This window comes from Caretta caretta, chromosome 11 (genome assembly GCF_965140235.1).
Source record: "Caretta caretta isolate rCarCar2 chromosome 11, rCarCar1.hap1, whole genome shotgun sequence".
Taxonomy (NCBI): Eukaryota; Metazoa; Chordata; order Testudines; family Cheloniidae; genus Caretta; species Caretta caretta.
In genome coordinates, this window is record NC_134216.1 from 53117861 (window position 1) to 53137876 (window position 20016).

Here is a 20016-nt window from a genome sequence, read left to right on the forward strand (position 1 = left end):
TTTTTGAAGATCTAAATAAAATTGTTAGGTATGTTTAAGCATCTTGCTATATTTTTACCGCATTGGGTTGCTTTCTAATTAAGAAATTATTTTGATTACATTATGGTCTAGTCAACTACAACTCAACTGTTAATGAAAAGTTGCTTTTCATTAAGTCAGTTTTACATGGGTTTATTATTGCATTCCTTGTCAAGTATTTACAGCACTCTGTTTTGCTATGTCAAATACATATGCACTTGTATTCATATGCTCTACATATTATGGGAACAAAATGCTACCGTCTTATTCAATTATACCAAGTCGGAGAATGTTTATCTTAAAATAAGAACAAACTTCCACAGAATAATTTAATTGCTTTTAGAAAGAAAAAATAATACCCCCCCTCCCACCTAAAAAACCTCAGCCTATTTAGAAACCACTAAGGTCCTAACATAAATTGACAAGCAAAGAAATTCAAAGTTAGGATTGCCAGCCATAACTTTTTCATTATGTTTAAATAAAAATGCATATGAGTTTTAAGAGCTGCATGTCACAACTTTTGAATTTCCTATCTCTCATCAGATTGTTTGTCTTAGCATTTTAAACTATTGTGTTCATTTATAAATATTTGTTCATTCATGTGTGTATATACACAACTGCATATACAAAAATATACACACAAGCATGTCTACAATAAGTGTGTATATGTATATATATTTTAATATATGTAATATTAGTGTTTCTGAAGACGTTGCATGGAATATTTCCTTTCATTAGCATTCTAGATAGATGGATTGCTTATGAAGCTTTTAAAAATATCAATTAATTAAAGCCACAAACTGGAAAACCAGGCTAAGTCAAATAAAACTTTAGAGGCCAAAAGCTGCCCTGGCTTTAGTTCTTTAAATTAGCAAAAATATCTTCAATATTTCCATAGAAAGTCAAAGTTAAATTTTAGTATCTATATTTGAACTTCAGTCATAAAATGTGTTGTCTCTGTGTCCTGTTGATTTAGAAGGTGGGTGGTATGCTTCCTTCGTCTGTAGAAATAAAAAGGGACACTACTGTAGTTATCAACACATAATGGAAATAAAACTTTTTGTTCTTTTTCTGAATGATATTGTGTATATATAGGCTCTGATCATGCAGTCGCTTATGCATGTACTTTAAGCATATAAGTAGCCTCATTGACTTCAGTGGGGCTACTTGTATGTTTAAACTTAAGAAAGCATGTGCACAAGATCACGGCCTAAGTGTACATCAGCTGGTCAACATGCTTGTTAGTACCTGTATACAGAGGATGCTGTGTAAAAGTGTTTATCTTCCCCCAGTGTGAACTCAGATGGTGCTTACAAAAAGAAAAAGAAAACACTGAATTTTTTAAATGCTGAATGAAAATAGTTAGTACTCATATATTAATCGTACATCTGACTTTTGCCCATCATGTTTATATTTTGTTAGTAAAATCAGTTTAATAAAGTGTAAAGGATTTTTTCACTTGGGCAAGAAAGAACCGAAATACTATGTATTTTTGTTTTTTCACAAAGCATGATCTTTCTCCTCCCTTTTTTTAACAAAAGCATAACTTATTTCATTTTATTTTAAATGTCTAACCCTATGATTATTGATGCAGCATCCCATAACTAATGCTGACCCGATTTCCCAAAAAGATGTTCATTGTGCATTTAAAAGGTTGAAAAGGTTTTTGTGGTTTAAATGTTGTTACATATTTTACAGCATTAGGATCTATGGAATATTTTGACAACTGCAACAGTTCAATGAAGTTGGTAATTTCTTTTTTTAATTATTTTTCATTGAACAGATTTGGCATTACATTTTTAAGGCTTGTATTCTGGTATATTATACAAGACATTTTGATGAAATGTATTGTGAATTTTTTTTAGCATACCTGTTTGTTAGATATTGTCTACCTAGAGATTATTGGCTCTAAGAGTAAGATTATTAATTAGCTTTTATTTTATAAGCGTAAGGGACCATTGGCACATCATTTTGGCACAGCAGCGTGGTATTCCTTTCAGCTAGGAATCGTACACGTGTGACTGCACATTCTCTTGTAGATGAGTTGATGCGTAGGGCTTCACAGGTTATGTGCAACACCTTAATCCACTTGTAGAGTGGGAAATGAAACTGGCTTTATGCATTTCATTAAGTAAAATGCTGGTACATGCAAAGCTTCCGTTTTTTTGTTTTCCCTATACTAAACATAGTGTGAGTAATGTTTCTTGATTTGTTTGAGGTAATACGCTAGCCAAAAATATTTATCTAAATAGAATATCTTCAATACTGAAGTGGTTTATAAAACAAACCTCTGATGTATTGTCTATTAGTTTATACGATGCCAACTGATACGATTTCAGATTTTTAATCCATTGTTTTGTGAACTTTCTCTTAAATTAAAATGAAGCTGCTTGGCTGTTTTCAAAACAAAGTAAAATGCATGAGCTTTTTTTATTTTTTGGGCCCCCCCATAAGAATTTATGGCAGGCCAGTTATCAGAAATTGAGATAAGGGCCAATACATCTTTCACTGGCATTTACCAAATTTAAGAAAAAATCCTTTAAAAAAATTGCCTAAGAATTAATTTTAACAAAAACATTGCTAGCAAAATGTTGATGTAGTTTTAGTGTTTTGTCACTTGAGGTTTTAAGATTCTAAAATTGTAGCTTTTTAATAATACCGTATTTTGCTAACCCAAATAATCAGTTTCTTTATATAGGTAGGATACTTACCTTAAATCTGAAATTAAGTGAAGTTATTTTTATAGTAAAGGTAACACTTTATTTTAAGTCGTCCATCCGAATTAAATTTTTAGCATGAACACTAACCATAGGAAACAAATTCAGACTCCAGCCTATAAAGTTTCTGTGCTCAGCGCTAATATAAATTAAGACAAGATCTTTAACCTCTTATGCTTGTAATCCTGTGTTATGTTCATTATAGGAACATTGATCACAATGAATTTGTATGTGTGTCACGTATATTACTATATACTATTCTTTGTCAATATGTTGTGTTGAATAGAGAGCGCTTAAAATAAAGCATACCTTTCTTTCTGATTAAATCCATCCCCTATATACAAGGTATTTGATAAAAACATCTTGTAGCATTCTTTGTATGAATGTTATCTGAGCTATTTACTCTCCTAACTTTTTAATTTTTTATTGTAATTATATTAATATACAAAATGATCGTAGTAATTTATATTTAAATATCTTTATACGTTTACGTCTTTATTAGTTATATACAAGTAAAAAAACTAATTATATTAAGTGAACTTCTGACTACAGTTTTTTGTATGTTAACAATTCTTGTAAATATTTTTTCTTTCCTTTCAGCAAGGAGCAAATAATGCAGAAAAATTTGACTATGTAAGTGAATATTAAAAAATTCTGGTGCTGTTTATCATATTTAGAGTTGATGATACAGGGGCTCACATTGTCCTCACGGAATTTTTGCCTTCAAATTGCAGGTGACACTTGAGCTGTTTGAACAGCTATCAGATTTGTAGGTGCAGTTTGGTATTTAGACATCCTAATGACTTTCACTGTATGCCCCAAAACAGTCTCAGTTAAGGCCAGGTTAAAAATTTGGTCTGAGTTATGATGTTATCAGATCTGAAGATTTTGGGATGCTTTTTTTTTTTATAGATGATGCAGTTTATGAATAATATGGCTGGTAATGAGTATGTTGGATTCAATAATGCCACGTGAGTATTTTTTGTTTTTGTTTGAGGTTTGGTGGTAAAATATCTAGGGTGAAAGCGTGGCCCCCTTTAAGTCAGTGGTAAGGCTCCAGTTGACTTCAGTGGAGACAGGATTTCACCCTTTATATTTAAGATCTTACTTCAGTCCTAATATGATTTACATTTTTCTGATTTAAATATATGTTCATTTTTGTGGTACTTAATGTACGACAGTCTCTTTGATAATAGTTTTGATTAAATCTTATGTACAAGTGGTTCCCTCTTAGGTGTTGAGAGTCTTCTCCCTTTGAGTGCTGTTTATGTGGGAACTACAGATCAAAACTGTGTAAGCCTGGCATTCATACCAAAAATGAAACTGCCCACTTTAACATTAGTTGTACCAAAAGGATTATAAATCATTCTTTTACACAGTTGTTATTCCTTGGGTTTTTTATTTATTTATATAATTTTTTTACGTGGGGAAACTCCCCTTATGGAACTCTTAGAATGTAGGGTTCCTGCAGGAAAACTAGGCTTTTCTATTACAACTGCAGGATTTCCACCATTCTGAGGGCTGTGTGAGGCAACACTCCTATGGAAACCATAAGTGTGTTCCATAGTCTTGGGGAATTTTGGATGCTGATTGGTTTGGGTGGAAGAGAGGTGATTGTAATTTACCTGAGTATAGTTGATGCAGGAATGCTTACTGTGGCAGCTGATAGCTTTCATTAAGACTTCTTTAACTATGAACATAAATTTAATGGGAGAAGAGTCTCATTGCAAATGTGAGATTGTCCACGTGTTCACCCAGACCCTCTCTGTCCCTGCACCCTGTTCAGACACTCAAACCACCACTTCAGTTACATGCACCCCTAGGCAGCTGCCTACCTGTTGACTTGAGCCTCAACCTGATTCTCTTTTTCTAACTGTCAAATCCCTCTTGATTGTACTTGCATAAATCACAAGGAGGTGTATATTCATTGTATTTCACTGTCATATGTCCTTCCTTTTCTTTCCTTTTACTGTCTTGCCTCTTTCAGTATTACTTTTAAGAAAAGGGTCTTGTGCTTTTGTTTCAAAATTTACTGGCCTACCTATAAATCAGCTTATATATACTATGTATATTTTATTGGTAACCAGTAAAAGTAGATACTGTTCAACTGTTTAAAGTTCAGTTCTGAGCCTTATTGTGTTAGATTTTGCACTGATAAAAGCATAGTTATTTACTCTTCTACCAGAGAGAGAATGTTATTGAATTAGAGTAAACTTTAATTAGGACTTAAAATCTATTCACACTATATTGTCAATTTCTTCAGAATTTAATCTTATATTTTAAAAAATGACACTTAAAGTTCTGTGGTTGCCAGGGTAACCTCCATGTGTGAACCAAGTATAAATTAATGCAGCACCTTTCCAAATCTGCAGAGAGAAGGTGCCTGTGTTGTTGCTCGAGTTTTGCTAAACAGTAGTAGAGTGAATGAAACAAACAACACTGGTCATTTTTACTGTTGATAATTAAGACTGTTTTAGTCACGGGTATTTTTAGTAAAAGCCATGGATGGGTCACAGGCAGTAAACAAAAATTCACGGCCTGTGACCTGTCCATGACTTTTACTATATACCCCTAACTAAAATTTGGGCCCAGAGGGGGAGCTGCAGGTGCAGTGTTGTCTAATGTGCTGTATAAACATAAAACACACTCCTTTCTGAGCAGCATAGTCTAATTTCAAGACAAGACTTGACTTGAATGGGTTTAACGAACAGTGGGTCTGCTCCTGAATTCTTTAACTCATTAGGAATTTTACCATTGGCTTCAGTGGGGGCAAGTTTGGAGCAGTAGGACAGGACGAGGGTAACAGTGTTGAGATGGTGCGATTTACATAGACTAGCTAGTGCACAACTTGGTGAGTCCAGTGTTCTTACACCTTTTTTAATGCTTGATTTTTAACAAATACAAAATTGTGCTTTTCATTGCTCTCTGCCGGTTTCTTTTTTGTTGACATCTGCCTTTGCACATAAGTTTAAAAACAAACAAACAAACAAAAACCCTCTCACCATTGTGCTTCGCTACAGTCCAAGTATTTGAAAACTTTTTTCTTTTCAGGTTCCAGTCTGAAAGAGAGAGTGGAGATCGAAATTTTGCAATTGGCTACTACCTGAAAGAAAAGAAGGTTTATCTATCTTTTGTTTGTTGGTTTTGCAAGACTTCTACTGCTCATAATATTGACCTCTGAATTTTTGGCATTATATCTTATAATCTGGGTTTTATTTACATGGTTTAGAATACTGTGTGTGTTTTGTACAAGAGTTTGCAAGTATGTTTGTTTTATACAATTTGGAGAGAATGTAGACATATATTTAGGTAATCTTACAGAACAGCCCAAATCTCATTTCTGCGTATTAGATTATTGATTCTAAAGTCATGTCCTATAACTTTTTTAAAGATTCAGTACAAGTGACTCTTTTTAAAAAAATTAAAAAATAAAAATGCATTAGGTGTTTTTAGGTGTTGCCATATATAGTTAAAGATTCTGTGCTTCAGGTCGTACATAAAGGTGTTTTAGTAGCTAGAGAGTATTAAGCTATCTAACAGTTGCAGCTCTTTAAACAGAATGTCATTTAATTTTCCTTAAAGTTAAAGTTTTCTCTTTAAACATTTGTATAAGTGTTGGCTAGATTTTAAAATTAAAACTAATGTTTTAAACACTGGCTGGAATTTATTTATTTTTTAAATCTCTTTAGTTTAAAATTGATTTACTGTCTTGATATAATCAACATGTTTAAAAGATTACTTTTACTTCTTTCCCCAGTGTTTTCCAGAAGGCACAGACATGGTTGCTGTATTAGATTTCTACTTTCAGGTGACTGATTCTTATTTAATCTTGAGTATTTATAATGGAATTGAAATAAAGTTTTGAAAGTGTAAGCAGTACAAACTGAATTAATCATAGATATAAAGGAGCCCATTAATACCTAATTTTTTTGAATGAACAGAGAACATTTGATGTATTAAACTCGTAAACTAAATTAAAACTAACTTTTGGGTCTCCGTTGGTTATGTGAATTAGCAAGTTTCTGCTGTGGGAGAACAATATGTATACAAATTTTTAATTTCAAGTTTGAGGGTAGTATTCAAAGTGAGGCAACACTTTTGCACCCCTTCTCTCTCTTGTTTAATTCTTATGAGCCAAACAAGAAACTATATTGTGTAAATAGTCAAATAGCCCATTTTTTGCTTTGCTTTTATCTAAAATAATTGCACTTGTCACGACACAAAAATTTGGCAAGCGGCGGTTTTCCACAGATAATCCACTGACCATTCACGCTGTGCATTCTGTAAACTGTCCACAGACTGACTAGATTTTGCCTTTCTGTCATTTCGTCCCTGTCAAATTTGAAGCACTAACAAGTCAAGAACAATGTTTTGAAAAGGAGCACGTTTCTGGTTCATATTACTTCCTCTTATCTGCTTAACTCTGAGCAGAGTATTTCTAAACATTAGCTTTATCTTAACATTCATGGGTGGGGAAGTGACTCCTGTAGATTCTTGACCTATTGACTATTTCATTTATCTATGATAAGCTGCATCAGCACTGTGAGGCCAATTTAGTGTTTGCCTTTATTACCTCAACTAGACAAGGCCAAACTAATATTCAGGTCAAAGAATTGTTGTTAGTAAACAGTAAAAGTGAGTGCAGAATTGTGGTAACATGTTCTGGATTGCGCTAGCATTTAAGAGCTGTAGTATTTATTATATATTTTGATACATTCTAATATCACATACAGGTTTTTTCTTACAGGACCTAAGTCTCATTCAGTGCACGAAATGGACTGTCCTCCCTTGGTGAACAGCTAATTCCATATTTTGTTTTCTCATTGTTCAGTATGTGGTCCCATACCTTGTTTACTGTACTCTATTCAAAACCTGCTCTGAATGTAGAATTTTTTATTTCATCATGGGCTTTTCTGTGATGCTCATCGTAGTGTCTGAGTGCTTCACAGACATTAATTAATTTATTTTCACAACATCCCTGTGAGATGAGAAGGTATTACCTCATTTTACAAATGGGGAATCAAGGCACCAAGAGATTAAGGTCAAAAGTATCCACTAATTTTAGGTGCCCAATTTGAAAAATCCGGTCCTAGGCATCTCAAAGTGTACTTAGCATTATATAGCAATTGATATATTCAAGCACAGCTCACATTGACTTCTGTTGCAGCTGTGAGTGCTCAGCAGTCTGCAAATCGGACCTTATGGTTTCAGTTCAGGCCTCCAGAAAATGAGGAACACATCATTAGTGACCGCATGTGAAAAGTTTGGTGTGACTTGCCCAGCATCCCATAAGAACTCTGTGCCATACATAGGGATAGAATCCAGTTTTCTACTTCAGTATTCATCTGTGTTAGCCGTGAGACCATCATTTGTTGTCTTACAAACTACATAGTGTATTCACTACACTCCCTTCCAGTTTGTGCAACAAATGAGGCCACGGTCCTGCAGACAACAGCCTCTTTCACTACACAACCCTGTTTCATCCTCAGAGCAGGTCCATCCTGTGCAGTGAATAAATCTGGTACTGTGGAGAAAATAGTAAGCTATCAAGTAATTAAAGACTGTAGTATAATGCATATAAGGAAGGTAAATTATGTTTACACAAGCAGTCTTAATTTTGTCATTTCCTGTCTATTTTGAATGATTGATTTGATAACCTTAACATCTAACATAGTTTTCAGTGTAATTTCCTAGCTTTTTTTTTTTAAAGCAAACTGAAATAACAAATTCCATCATGTGACATATTTACTTCCACACAGTTTATAAGTAGGGTTGGAACCTCTAGAACTACTACTCAAACCTCCTGCCACTTAAGCTAACAGAGTAATACTAGTTTGTCATTCTCTGTAGACTAGCTCTAGAGGGAATATGGGACACTTTTGCCAGTGGGTTTCACAGATACTTGCTGATAGCAGAAGAATGGTGAGACTCGGGAATCTTGGATTCCATTGTAGGCTCTAGAGGAAGCGTGCTTTAATGGACACAGAATCTTTTGCTCGTTTCCCACCAAGTGTGTGACCTCCTTCTGCCCTGTGCACTCCAACCTGTTCTTGTCCCAGTCCTGTCTCTGTCTCACTGCTGGCTTCTTGTCTCAGCTGTTGTCTTCAGCTAGCTGGTTACAGTCTCCGCTTCTCAGGCTTCTCATCCCAGTCTCTTTGCCCAGTCCTCTCCCCAGCCCTCTGTTCATCTGATCTGTCCCCTCCTCTGGCCTCCTTTCACATACCACCTCCCCGCCCACATTCCCAACCCCAGCGGCTCCTAATCTCTCCAGTTCCTCATCCAATCTCAGTGTTTCTCTACTCCCCAGCCTCATCCACTGCAGTTTATCTCAGTTTCTTTGTCCAGCCTGACCCAGTTCTTTCCCTGCACCCTAACTCCTTGCTGCATGTATCTTCCCTTTCCCCTCACCTCCTTCCCATGACCCCATTGGTTCTCATCTCTTTGCCAAGCCTGTCCTAGTTGTCATTCCCCCTGGCACCACCTACTTATCCAATCTGTCATGTCATTGTGGTGTCTTCTCCACCCCTCCTTAGGTTCTTTTTCAGTCTGTTCTCCCTCACCCGAAATACACACAAACAGTTCTGGTTCTTACCCCCTCTGCATGTGAATCAGGCAGTTTCCTTTTCAGTGCTGCCTGTGTTCAGGAGCTGGTCATTGGGAGCACCGGAGAGACAGGTTCCCTGCTCTCAGCTCAGGTGACCTGACCTAATGTTGCCCGCTGCCCAGAGCTGCAGTTTCAGGGAAAGTCCGGTTCATCTGCCACCTAGAGCATGGTTAACACAGATAGAATTTCTCGGAATTACGCTGCTAAAATCTAATAATTTCCTACTGAGCATGTACAATCTGCATTTTTACAAAGGCTTATAATTTGGCTAAATTTGGACAGATTTTCATGCAGCTTGCACAAGACACATTTCTGAAAAAAGCCATCTGTTGCCAAATTTTAAATAGCTGCCGTAAAGTGTGGGGATGCTAGAGCTTTTCAAAGAAAAGCTCACTAGAATTTTTTAAAATGAGCAAAACATTTTCCCCAAAACTTGTTATCAGAAAACAGCCCAACCATTTTGACTGAGACGAAAAAATAATCATTATTCAGTGATACAGATCAACTCATGTAATGACGCTCGTATGTAGACCTCCAGTTGTTCTTTAGCATATTGTATGTACATAGAGATTATACATACAAATAAGAATGATTTTTCCCTTCCATTAGCTGTGTTCTATTGAAGTGACCTGTGAATCGGCTAGTGTGATGGCAGCAACTCTGGCTAATGGTGGCTTTTGTCCAATTACTGGTGAAAGAGTACTGAGCCCTGAATCAGTCCGGAATACCTTGAGTCTAATGCATTCCTGTGGCATGTATGACTTCTCAGGACAGTTTGCCTTCCATGTGAGTAACTGTTGGATGCTAATTGTATCTGGCAAGTGAAACTAATCTAGACTGGCTTTTAAACAAACATTTCAGGATTGACCTTTTTATACTTAAGCTGTTATGTGAATTAATCAGAAGTTGAAAACAACATTTTTTTGAAAATCTGTTACTTACAGCATCGTGAAATTAAGCACTTCAAGGTATTTCAGACAAGTACTGTTTTCAGCCTAAAACATAAGTTGGGCTTCAAAGATATAACTCATCTCTTACAAGAGCAATATCTACATTGCTTATTCAATTTAGTTTTTATCCAAACAAATGTTACAACTGGTGAAATCCTAAATTAGGTGGTAAAATATTGCATGCGCGCAGGCACACCCAAGTCGTGTTAAGCTGTCACGGTTAAACAAAAGGGATCTTTGCGCTCATACTATTTTGTAGCACTGTCATTGTTGCAAATTATCAATGACTTGTTGGACATCTGTGTGTATGTTTCACTTCTCTGCTGAGATTATCAGGCCTGGGGTATAGTTCTTGCTGAACCACTAATATGCTGTCTGACCTTAGGCGAGCAATGTGATTGCTGCTCTGTCTCTCCGTGTGCCTTATCTGTCAAGGATAATAATGCTTACCCAACTTAGAAAATTTCTGGGAATGATCAGCTAAAGTGCTATATAATAATTTTTTGTGTGCTAAGTGTTACAAATAACACAACTGACTAGAATGTTAACATAGTATACTAAGTCTTTAACTTCCTGTAGGTTGGTCTTCCTGCAAAATCTGGAGTTGCTGGTGGCATTCTTCTGGTTGTTCCTAATGTTATGGGTCTGATGTGCTGGTCACCTCCTTTGGACAAAATGGGCAACAGCGTTAAAGGGATTCACTTCTGTCATGTAAGGAAGGCTTCCTCTAACTTTCAATAATTTGTCTTTTGCAACCAACATTTACCTAATTGGTTAGCATGGCTAAGGCCTAACTGAACTTAAATGAAATCCTTAAATTTGTTCATGTACATAATTCCAGTCTGACCTGACCTGAGATTGAAAAGCAGTCTTGTTTTCTGACTTTTGTGGCTGTAATTCAAATTAGATTTATTATTGGACTATGCAAACCTTTAGAAAACATGGTGAAACCAATCTTGGAAAAAATGTTCATGAAAAAATTTAAAGGAATAGTGTCTTGTGACATGAGAATGGCACTGATTTCTTTGATATATTAGAACACAAGATCTCTTCCACCTTAAAGAGGCTTGCTAAAGTCCAAATGTTCTTTACGCTGGCATCAAACAGGGACGTGAGTTTTTCAAAGGTCCAGTCTGTAGCAAAGACAAAGCTAAGGGTGGCTTGTCTGACAGTTGTCTTCTGTATAGAGACATTTTGTATGTGTTATTCACAGAAAGACACTAACAAACTCCACTTCGCTCCAATATGTTAGAATAACAATAATTTCATTTACTTAGCACTGCTTACTGGGGCCTTTGGCGGCTAATAATAAAATGGGAATGGTGTTTCTTATATTTTGGCCAATATCATACTTGTATGTTTGGGAAGAAAGAAGATGGGTTGAAAGTCTCCACAGAGAGAACTGTCAGACAAGCATCCTTAGCTTTGTCTTTTGCTGCAAACATGACCTTTAAAAAATTGAAGGGCCCTGTTTGGTGCCAGTGTTAAGAATATTTGGATTCTGGCCAGCCTCTTTAATTGGTAGAGATCTTGTACAATACTTCATTTCCACAGTAGTAATGAATGGTGACACATCACTGGCCTTCCAAACAGAGAAAGGAACATGGCACGGATGCCTTCTGCCTCTTTCTCTTCTCTCTACAGCTGGTGGCAGTGCAAATTAAGCGGTACTCAGACAATCAAAGACCTCAACAGAGGATACTACAATATTTAGAGCATTGTGCAACATTTAGAGTACTTCATTCACGTGACATCTGTATCAGATGCATAACAATCCAAGTTTGCGCCTCATTCTGGTGTGTGCGCGCCGGTACATTGTGTCTCTTACTATTTTTACTATGTTTGCCTTTAAGTCCTATATTAAACAATACTTTCCAATTAAAATCAAACTGTTTTTAAAAACAACTCTTTTTAATAAAGAAAGACCTAATCACTGATGATTTGGCAACCTTCACTTTGCTGCAAAATAAATAGCTATAAATGTGTATATATATTATATATAAATAAATTTGTTCTTTAACCTGCAACAGCATGGAAAAACTACTTGCCATAATACTTGTGATTGGCTTTCCCTACAGTGATTCTAGTTTAATTAAAATCAAATGTTGCAGTGAATCTTCCTTGTTCAGCTCCCTATCACAGGTCTTGTGTTACTGTGATATATAGCACCTCGCAAGTGTTTGTGAAGTGTACATTACAAAACCAAATGCTATCATACCTGTACCGTGAAATATTGGTGTAAGTTAGCTTTCTTTCAAAATACCAGCAATAATTCAGTATTACAACCTGAAAACATGTCTTTATTACCAATGTATGGAAGGACATTTTATGAAGAGAGTAACAAGAGGCTTTTTTTGTAAGTCAGGAACTTAGCCAAGTAAGTCATATTTGTTGTGAAGCAAAAATATTTAAAGTGTGTGCATTATCAACCTCAGTTGAGAAAATTAATAAACTATGCAGTATACAAAGGATGATGTAGTTTATTTTTGACTGTTTTCAGGATCTGGTTTCTTTGTGCAATTTCCATAATTATGATAACTTGAGGCACTTTGCAAAGAAGCTTGATCCTCGCAGAGAAGGCGGCGATCAGCGGGTAAGCTAAATAAGTTCTTTTAATGACTACTTTGTATAGTTGTCAGCTGGAAAATATAAGGTTCATCTGTAAACATAAAACTGCTCAATGACATGTATTGCATCAAGAATTAAAGATAAGTTAAGCTTATCAGTCTAGTTTCACCAGAGCACAGTTTATTTGTGACAAAGACTGTCATATCTGTGATGAGGCTTAAACAGTTACAAGATTTTGTGTAAGATTCATAATTGCTAAAGACTTCAGCCTTTTTTCTTCTCCCCAGCTAGAGTGGGTGTATGGTATTTTAATATTCAGGATGAATTTCACTATTCTGCTTACTTTTTAATAAAAATTTGGCCAACTGGTAGCTTAGTCTTTTTGTTCTGCACTGCTGTGCATGAGATCTGGGGTCACTATTTTTCACATTGATCTCACTGAAATCAGAGATGTAAAATCCGGCTCGAGGAGACATACCCATGCTAGCACTTATCAAGCTAGAGTGCTAAAAATGGAAACGTAGCCGTGGTGGTGGGAGGGGCTAGTGCCTGCTGTCTCAAGTGGGGTCAAACTCAGGGCAGCTAGCCGCTCATGCTGCCGCAGCTGCTCTCCATTTTCAGTACACTACCTCAATCAGAGCTAGTGTGGGAAGGTCTGCTGGAGCTGCTGATTACATCTCCAGCTCCAAGTGTAGACATACCCGCAGAGAGTTGTAGAGGCAGTGCACTCAGCACTTATGTGTGGCTGGGAAGGTAGAGTAAAATGAGGCTATATTAGTGCCCCTTATTGAGGAGTACTGTTTTCAGGCTCTGAAGAGAATCACTCCATTTCTTTTGTACTAAAGGATAGTAGAAGTGTTATAGGTGCTTGAGGGTAGAAGGCAAATAGTGAAAGGTTTTCCTTAAGGATTTTACAGGGATATGGAGGTCTCCCAAAGGGAAGATACAGTAATATGAAAGATGTTTGTTTTTATTTGCATGTACATTTCTCTTTATAACTATCTGATATGGAATTTGAACTTTATGTATAGCTGGAAAACAGACCATAACTATTTGTAATAACATGTCAAGAGGTGGAGATGGGTGGAAGTTCAGGCTTTTGGCATTGATTGCAAATATCAGTAACACGCAGATTTGCTTTCTTCAAGTACACTAATAAATAATGTATGTTGCTTGAACAACTAGCATTCCTTTGGACCATTGGACTATGAAAGTCTCCAGAAAGAACTTGCTTTGAAAGGCACAGTGTGGAAAAAAGTGTCACCTGAGTCAAACGAGGACATCTCCAGAACCATAGTGTATAGAATGGAAGGTCGGGGAGAGCAAAACTAAAGGAATGGGTTATAGTTTAATAAATTTCTTCATTTTAAAAGCCCTCAAGCATCTCTAGATTAAACAACTTCAGTTGTGTTGTTTTCCTTGATATTTTTGGTTTATATATAAACTTTTTTCTTTTAATATTGTGTGAATACTGTATGTGCTATACCAAAAATAGAATATTGACATTTTTAAAAAATCTGTCAACCAGCTTTCATGGTTCCTTAAAGTAAATTTACTTTAAACAGAAAAATCTAAATGTTTTAAAAGATAACTCCTTTGATATATTTGAGAATTTATACATTAATTAAAGGAGGACTTTATGGAGCTCTGAGAAGATTTTGTGATGTGTCCTCTTACCAGATCTGGAACATAGAGTAGTGCAAGTATTGTATATCTGGAACATAAAGTAAAACAGTACACCAGAATACAGTAAGATGACGAATCCCTAAATAGGTATACCTGAAAGAGAAATGGTTTGTGAATCTTGACATTACAGTTAGCACCCGTATCTTCTGTTTCACATACACTTACAAAAGCATAAATAGCATCCCTCTGATACACCATGTTAGCAAACGTAAGCAAAGTAAATTACCAAATCATATTCTTTTTTAATCAAATCATTTTAAATTAAGCATGTTAATATTCGATTAATAGAAGAGCAAGTGGCTTTTTAGCTTGCAAAGCTGCTCTAATTGCTTAGTTAGCTAAGTTAGGAAGAGAAGGATTTCTTACTGAAGTATTGTGAGTGATCCTCTAGGAGCTGTCCTGCCAGGTATGACTCATAAGTCTGCCTTACTAATAATACTACACTCCACTTTTATTTTAAAGAATGTAAGCAATCTTAGTTTTAGAGGGATAGGTGAAGAGAAAATATATTCAAAGAAAAATTATAAATGTTTATTACTTTTTAAACAGTTTTAAGTCTTACTGAATGCAAATGAAAGTACTTCAGTTGTTCTGGCTGTGTTGGTCCAAGGATATGAGAGACACAAGGTGGTGAAGTAGTATCTTTTATTGGACCAACATCTGTTGGTGGAAAGAACAAGCTTTTGAGCGACATAGAGCTCTTTTTCTTCTGCCAGCCCTGCAAAGAGCTCTGTGAAGTTTGAAAGCTTGTTCTTTCCACCAACAGATGCTGGTCCAATAAAAGATAATACATCACCCACCTTGTCTTGCTCTGAATTAATTTTAGCAGTTATAATATCTTTTACCTCTATTATATATGTACCCACACACATACACGTAATATAATTTTATAAGTTAATAGAAATAGTTTCCCCCTCTTTTCTTCGTTTTTTGTTTATCTACTTTGCACCTCTGTGTAGTCCTTCCCTAGTAACAAAATTTCTATCTTGTACCGCAAATTATGAGCATGTTAGTCTCAAATAATGCACTGTTCATACTGTGGAACAGTTTGATCTGGTATGAAATGGTCAGCATAAATGTTAAAAGTAGGGCTGTCAAACAATTTAGAAAAAAATTAATAGTGAGATTTTTAAAAAAATGCGATAATCACCGTTTCAATCTCACTATTAATAGAATCCCATTTACTTGAATATTTTGGGATGTTTTCTACTTTTTCGAATATATTTATTTCAATTACTACACAATACAAAGTGTACAGTGCTTGCTTTATATTTTATTACAAACTTTTCCACGGTAAAAAAGATAAATAGTATTTTTCAATTCCCTTCATACAAGTACTGCAGTGCAATTTCTTTATCATGAAAGTGCAACTTACAAATGTAGAATTATTTTTGTTACATAACTACACTCAAAAACAAAGCAGTGTAAAACTTTAGAGCCTACAAGTCCACTCAGTCCTACTTCTCATTCAGCCAACTGCTAAGACAAATAAGTTTGTTTATATTTACAGGAAATGATGCTGCCTGCTTCTTATTTATGTCATCACTTGAAAGTGAGAATAGGTATTCGCATTGCACTGTTGTAGCCAGCATTGCAAGGTACTTATGTGCCAGATATGCTAAACATTCGTATGCCTCTTCGTGCTTCATCAGCATGGAAACACGTCTTCTGGAATGGTGGCCGAAGCATGAAGGGGTATATGAGTGTTTAGCATAATTGAAATTAGTATATTAGAAAATGTAAAAAAACATCCAAAAATATTTATAATAAATTTAAATGCATATTGCGATTATTTTTTAATTGAATTAATTTGTTTTGAATCAATCACTTGAGTTAACTGCAATTAATTGACAGTCCTACGTAGTAGTTCAGACTATGGAGGTGGTGATATACAGGGAAGCCATATTTTCTGAATTCTAGAGGCCAAATGCATAGCCATTTTATGTGTTTCTATTGATGCTGATTTTTCTTGTAAAATTCTTCACTCCCTATATAGTTGACCCCCGTTGCCCTTGTCTCTAGCTGATTATGCTTTGTTCCACGCCCCCTTCCACTTAACCACCATACAAAGACCTAATTTATTGTTAATTCCAAAAATCTGCCCAAATAACTTCAGATCAGATCTCTTTCTAAGAGCTACTGGTTTAGCGTTTACATAAAGGTCTCAAACTACATATGTAATTTTCTTTTGGACAGAAAAGTATGTGTGTGTGTGTCTCTCTCTCACACTCACACACACACAGTCTGTATTAAACACCACTCTGAGACATGTAGCGCACATGCTCACGTAGGCCCCCTAGCATGGGTACAAAATAATAGTGTAGCTGGTGAGTCCTAGCTTAGACTAGTAGAGGAAAGACAGGGTGAAGGGTATGGGTATGTGAGTACATACTCTACTTGCCCAAACTGTGCCCCCCTGTCTACACTGATATTTTTAGCAATGTAGAGTCCTGCTGCCTCCTTGATGCCGAAGCGTTTCCCCTCTGCAGGAAAAGACTCCCACATTGGGGCAGACTGTGGCAGGGAGGAGAGAGTGGGGAAGGCTTGGGCAGTTCCCCGCTGTAGAGCTTTTCCATACCATATGGAAAGGCTCTGCCAGCGCCCAGCTGCTGGAGCTTGCTTCTGCCACAAGGAAATACTTTTAGCAGTGGGGAAGAGCTGAGCCTTTCCCAGCTTTCCCCTTGCCAGAGCATTTTCCTCTACGTAGTGAAAGGCTCTGGCAATGGGGAACTTCTGAAGCTTTTGCTGTCCCACTCCTGGCAGAGCCTGTCACTGAGATGTGTAGCTACACACCACAGTGTGGGCACAGCCTACTTTTTACTGTTGCGTTTAGCTACAACAGATGCTCTGTATACTGCTGGAAGTGGTGTGTAGTGTAGACATAGCCTGAACCGTTAAAAGGAAGGGATGCGCTCTGAAACAACTTGGGATCTTATAAAACAAGAAAATGCTTAAAGCAAGACGTGCCGTGAATGGTGATGAGGAAACCTATCCTGACTATACCATTTAAGGAATGATTATAGCTAACAAGGACCTGTCTCACAAAAATGTAGAAGTACTGTTTAAGATGTTCTATAAACAAGTATGGTTGCAAGTGAATCCAAGTGATCTTCTTGTAGCAATACATTATATTTTTTATAGTTCTGTTATTGGGGCTATTTGCATTTGAAGCATACGATTATAAATTGCTTAGGCAAACCTTTTCAGAAAATTAACATACAGTGGACTTTGAAATCCTAGTAAAATAATGCAGCAGGTACTGTTAAGTGCACTTCAGAAAAATGGCATAAATTACTGAATGAAAACTCAGCATATAATTTTATCAAAGTTGTTTTGCTTACATTTTTCCAGGGTTACAGTAAAGTAAGAGTAAGGGAAGGTTAGTTAAGGTCTTTAAATGTCCTTAAAATCAACAGTTTTACATGAATAAGAAAGTTACGGTAAAACAGTAGTCACTGCGATACTGCAAGCAAAACTCTGCGTGTGCACACCTGAGATGTGCTCAACTGCTGTATTTGGTTAAGTTGTATTGAACATTCAGAGGGATTGCAGGATGGAGCCTAAGGGTATATCTACACTACCTGCTGGATTGGTGGGCAGCGATCGATCCAGCGGGGGTCGATTTTATCGCGTCTAGTCTAGATGCGATAAATTGACCCCCAAGCGCTCTCCCGTCAACTCCTGTACTCCACCACCGCGAGAGGCACAGGCAGAGTCGATGGGGGAGCGGCAGCAGTTGACTCACCGTAGTGAAAACACCACGGTGAGTAGGTCTAAGTACGTCAACTTCAGCTATGTTATTCATATCGCTGAAGTTGTGTAACTTAAATTGATCCCCACCCAGTGTAGACCAGGGCTAAGCATCTGTGCCCTCTAGTGAAAAGAACTCAAGTTGCTGAATATTTTTTTAAAAGAAAGTGTACCTGTGTGGGGCAGGGTTTACGTAATATAGCTCTCAGTGCATTCTTTGCTGATTTCACATTATTTGGAACTAATTTTAAAACGAGCTGAAGTTGGAGAAATTGTTTCTGCTGGATTCAGATCTTAAAATAGTAACCCACAAAGCTTTAAGTATTTAGGTATGTAAGGTTTCAGAGTAACAGCCGTGTTAGTCTGTCTTTGCAAAAAGAAAAGGAGTACTTGTGGCACCTTAGAGACTAACCAATTTATTTGAGCATGAGCTTTCGTGAGCTACAGCTCACTTGCATCCGATGAAGTGAGCTGTAGCTCACGAAAGCTCATGCTCAAATAAATTGGTTAGTCTCTAAGGTGCCACAAGTACTCCTTTTCTTTTAGGTATGTAAATTATACATGGAGTTTTGAGAAGAGGAGGCAAGTCATAGGTGGTAAATGTGGCAGGATTCAAAACGTACAGGATTCAAAAAGTGATTGGACATTTATATGGATAACAAGAATGTCCAGAGTGTTTTTGTGTTTTTAAGTTTTGGAAGGGATATAAGCCAACCTCTAACTATTGTGGATAAGTTGGAAACTTTCCTTTGGGCCAGTTTATCCCATAACCTGCCATCTCCACAGTTTCTTACTCCTCCTCAAAAGCTTCTGTTACTGGCGGCTGTTGGTGATAGGTTACACAACTAGTTGGATCATGGCCTGATCCACTATTGCAATTCCTGTACGCTTACTTGTATGTTTTGTGAATAGGGTCCTAAAGAATGTTGTGGTGGGCCTAATTATTAAATGTTTTTATTGAAGATCTTTCTGAGTATATAAAGGATTTAGTATTCATCTGTGTTATGGCAATACCAGTTCTTGATATTCAAGCATTTGAGCTGTTTTTTTTCTTTTGTCAGCATCAGCATTTCATTGGAAATGTAAATACTTTTGTAAACTTCATTTTAGCATTTGTGTTGTACCTTTTGGCTCAGTTCTTTAAGTTACTTGTCTTGTTTTCCATTTTTCTTTCACATTGTATGTGTTTATGTATGTTGCTCAGGCTTATTTTTGTATTGTGTAATAAATTTATTTTAAGCCAATTTTATTGTATTTTTTTTTATCGGTGAAGGATAACTTTCATTCAAGCACATTTTCTGAGACTAAATAAGATAGTGAACATATTCCAGAAACGTCATCTTGGTTTAAAATAGGTATGGTGGATGATGCAAGTTAGTTAAAACAGTAATTGAAAACACTTGAAAGAATCTCTCGACTATGTTTTGTGAAATCATTCTTTTTTCTTTTTGTTAGAAATACCATCTTAGAAGCTTGCAAAAAAAATATTTGTCATGGTTCTTTTCAACTTCCCACACTTTTCTACAAAGCAGAAACTAATATGATAGTGTTTTTACTTTTGCTTAAACATTAGCATCATTGATATCATTTTGGAACTACATGGCTGAGGATAGAATTTAAGTTCAATATTTGGTCTGGCAAAATAATTGGGGAAGTAAGCATGTTGGTTTTGGTGCCAAACTAATAACTGTGGCTATCAGTAATCATTTTTTTAAATTAGCAA

At 36.3% G+C, this 20016-nt stretch overlaps 1 protein-coding gene across 7 annotated transcripts in view; it reads left to right on the forward strand.

Annotated features, from left to right (window-relative positions):
• Positions 1-20016, forward strand: part of GLS (glutaminase) — a 102936-nt gene that overhangs the window by 45041 nt on the left and 37879 nt on the right. For 3 of the 7 annotated variants that reach the window (XM_048869737.2, XM_048869738.2, XM_075118026.1), the window contains 8 exons: positions 1717-1766; positions 3336-3368; positions 3648-3706; positions 5787-5853; positions 6493-6543; positions 9949-10125; positions 10869-11000; positions 12790-12882. In XM_048869737.2, coding sequence (XP_048725694.2) covers positions 1717-1766; positions 3336-3368; positions 3648-3706; positions 5787-5853; positions 6493-6543; positions 9949-10125; positions 10869-11000; positions 12790-12882 — 662 coding nt within the window. Of the gene's footprint in view, positions 1-1716; positions 1767-3335; positions 3369-3647; positions 3707-5786; positions 5854-6492; positions 6544-9948; positions 10126-10868; positions 11001-12789; positions 12883-14042; positions 18677-20016 lie in introns of those variants that run through there. The other 4 variants (XM_048869736.2, XM_048869733.2, XM_048869739.2 and 1 more) reach the window with 2 other exon arrangements.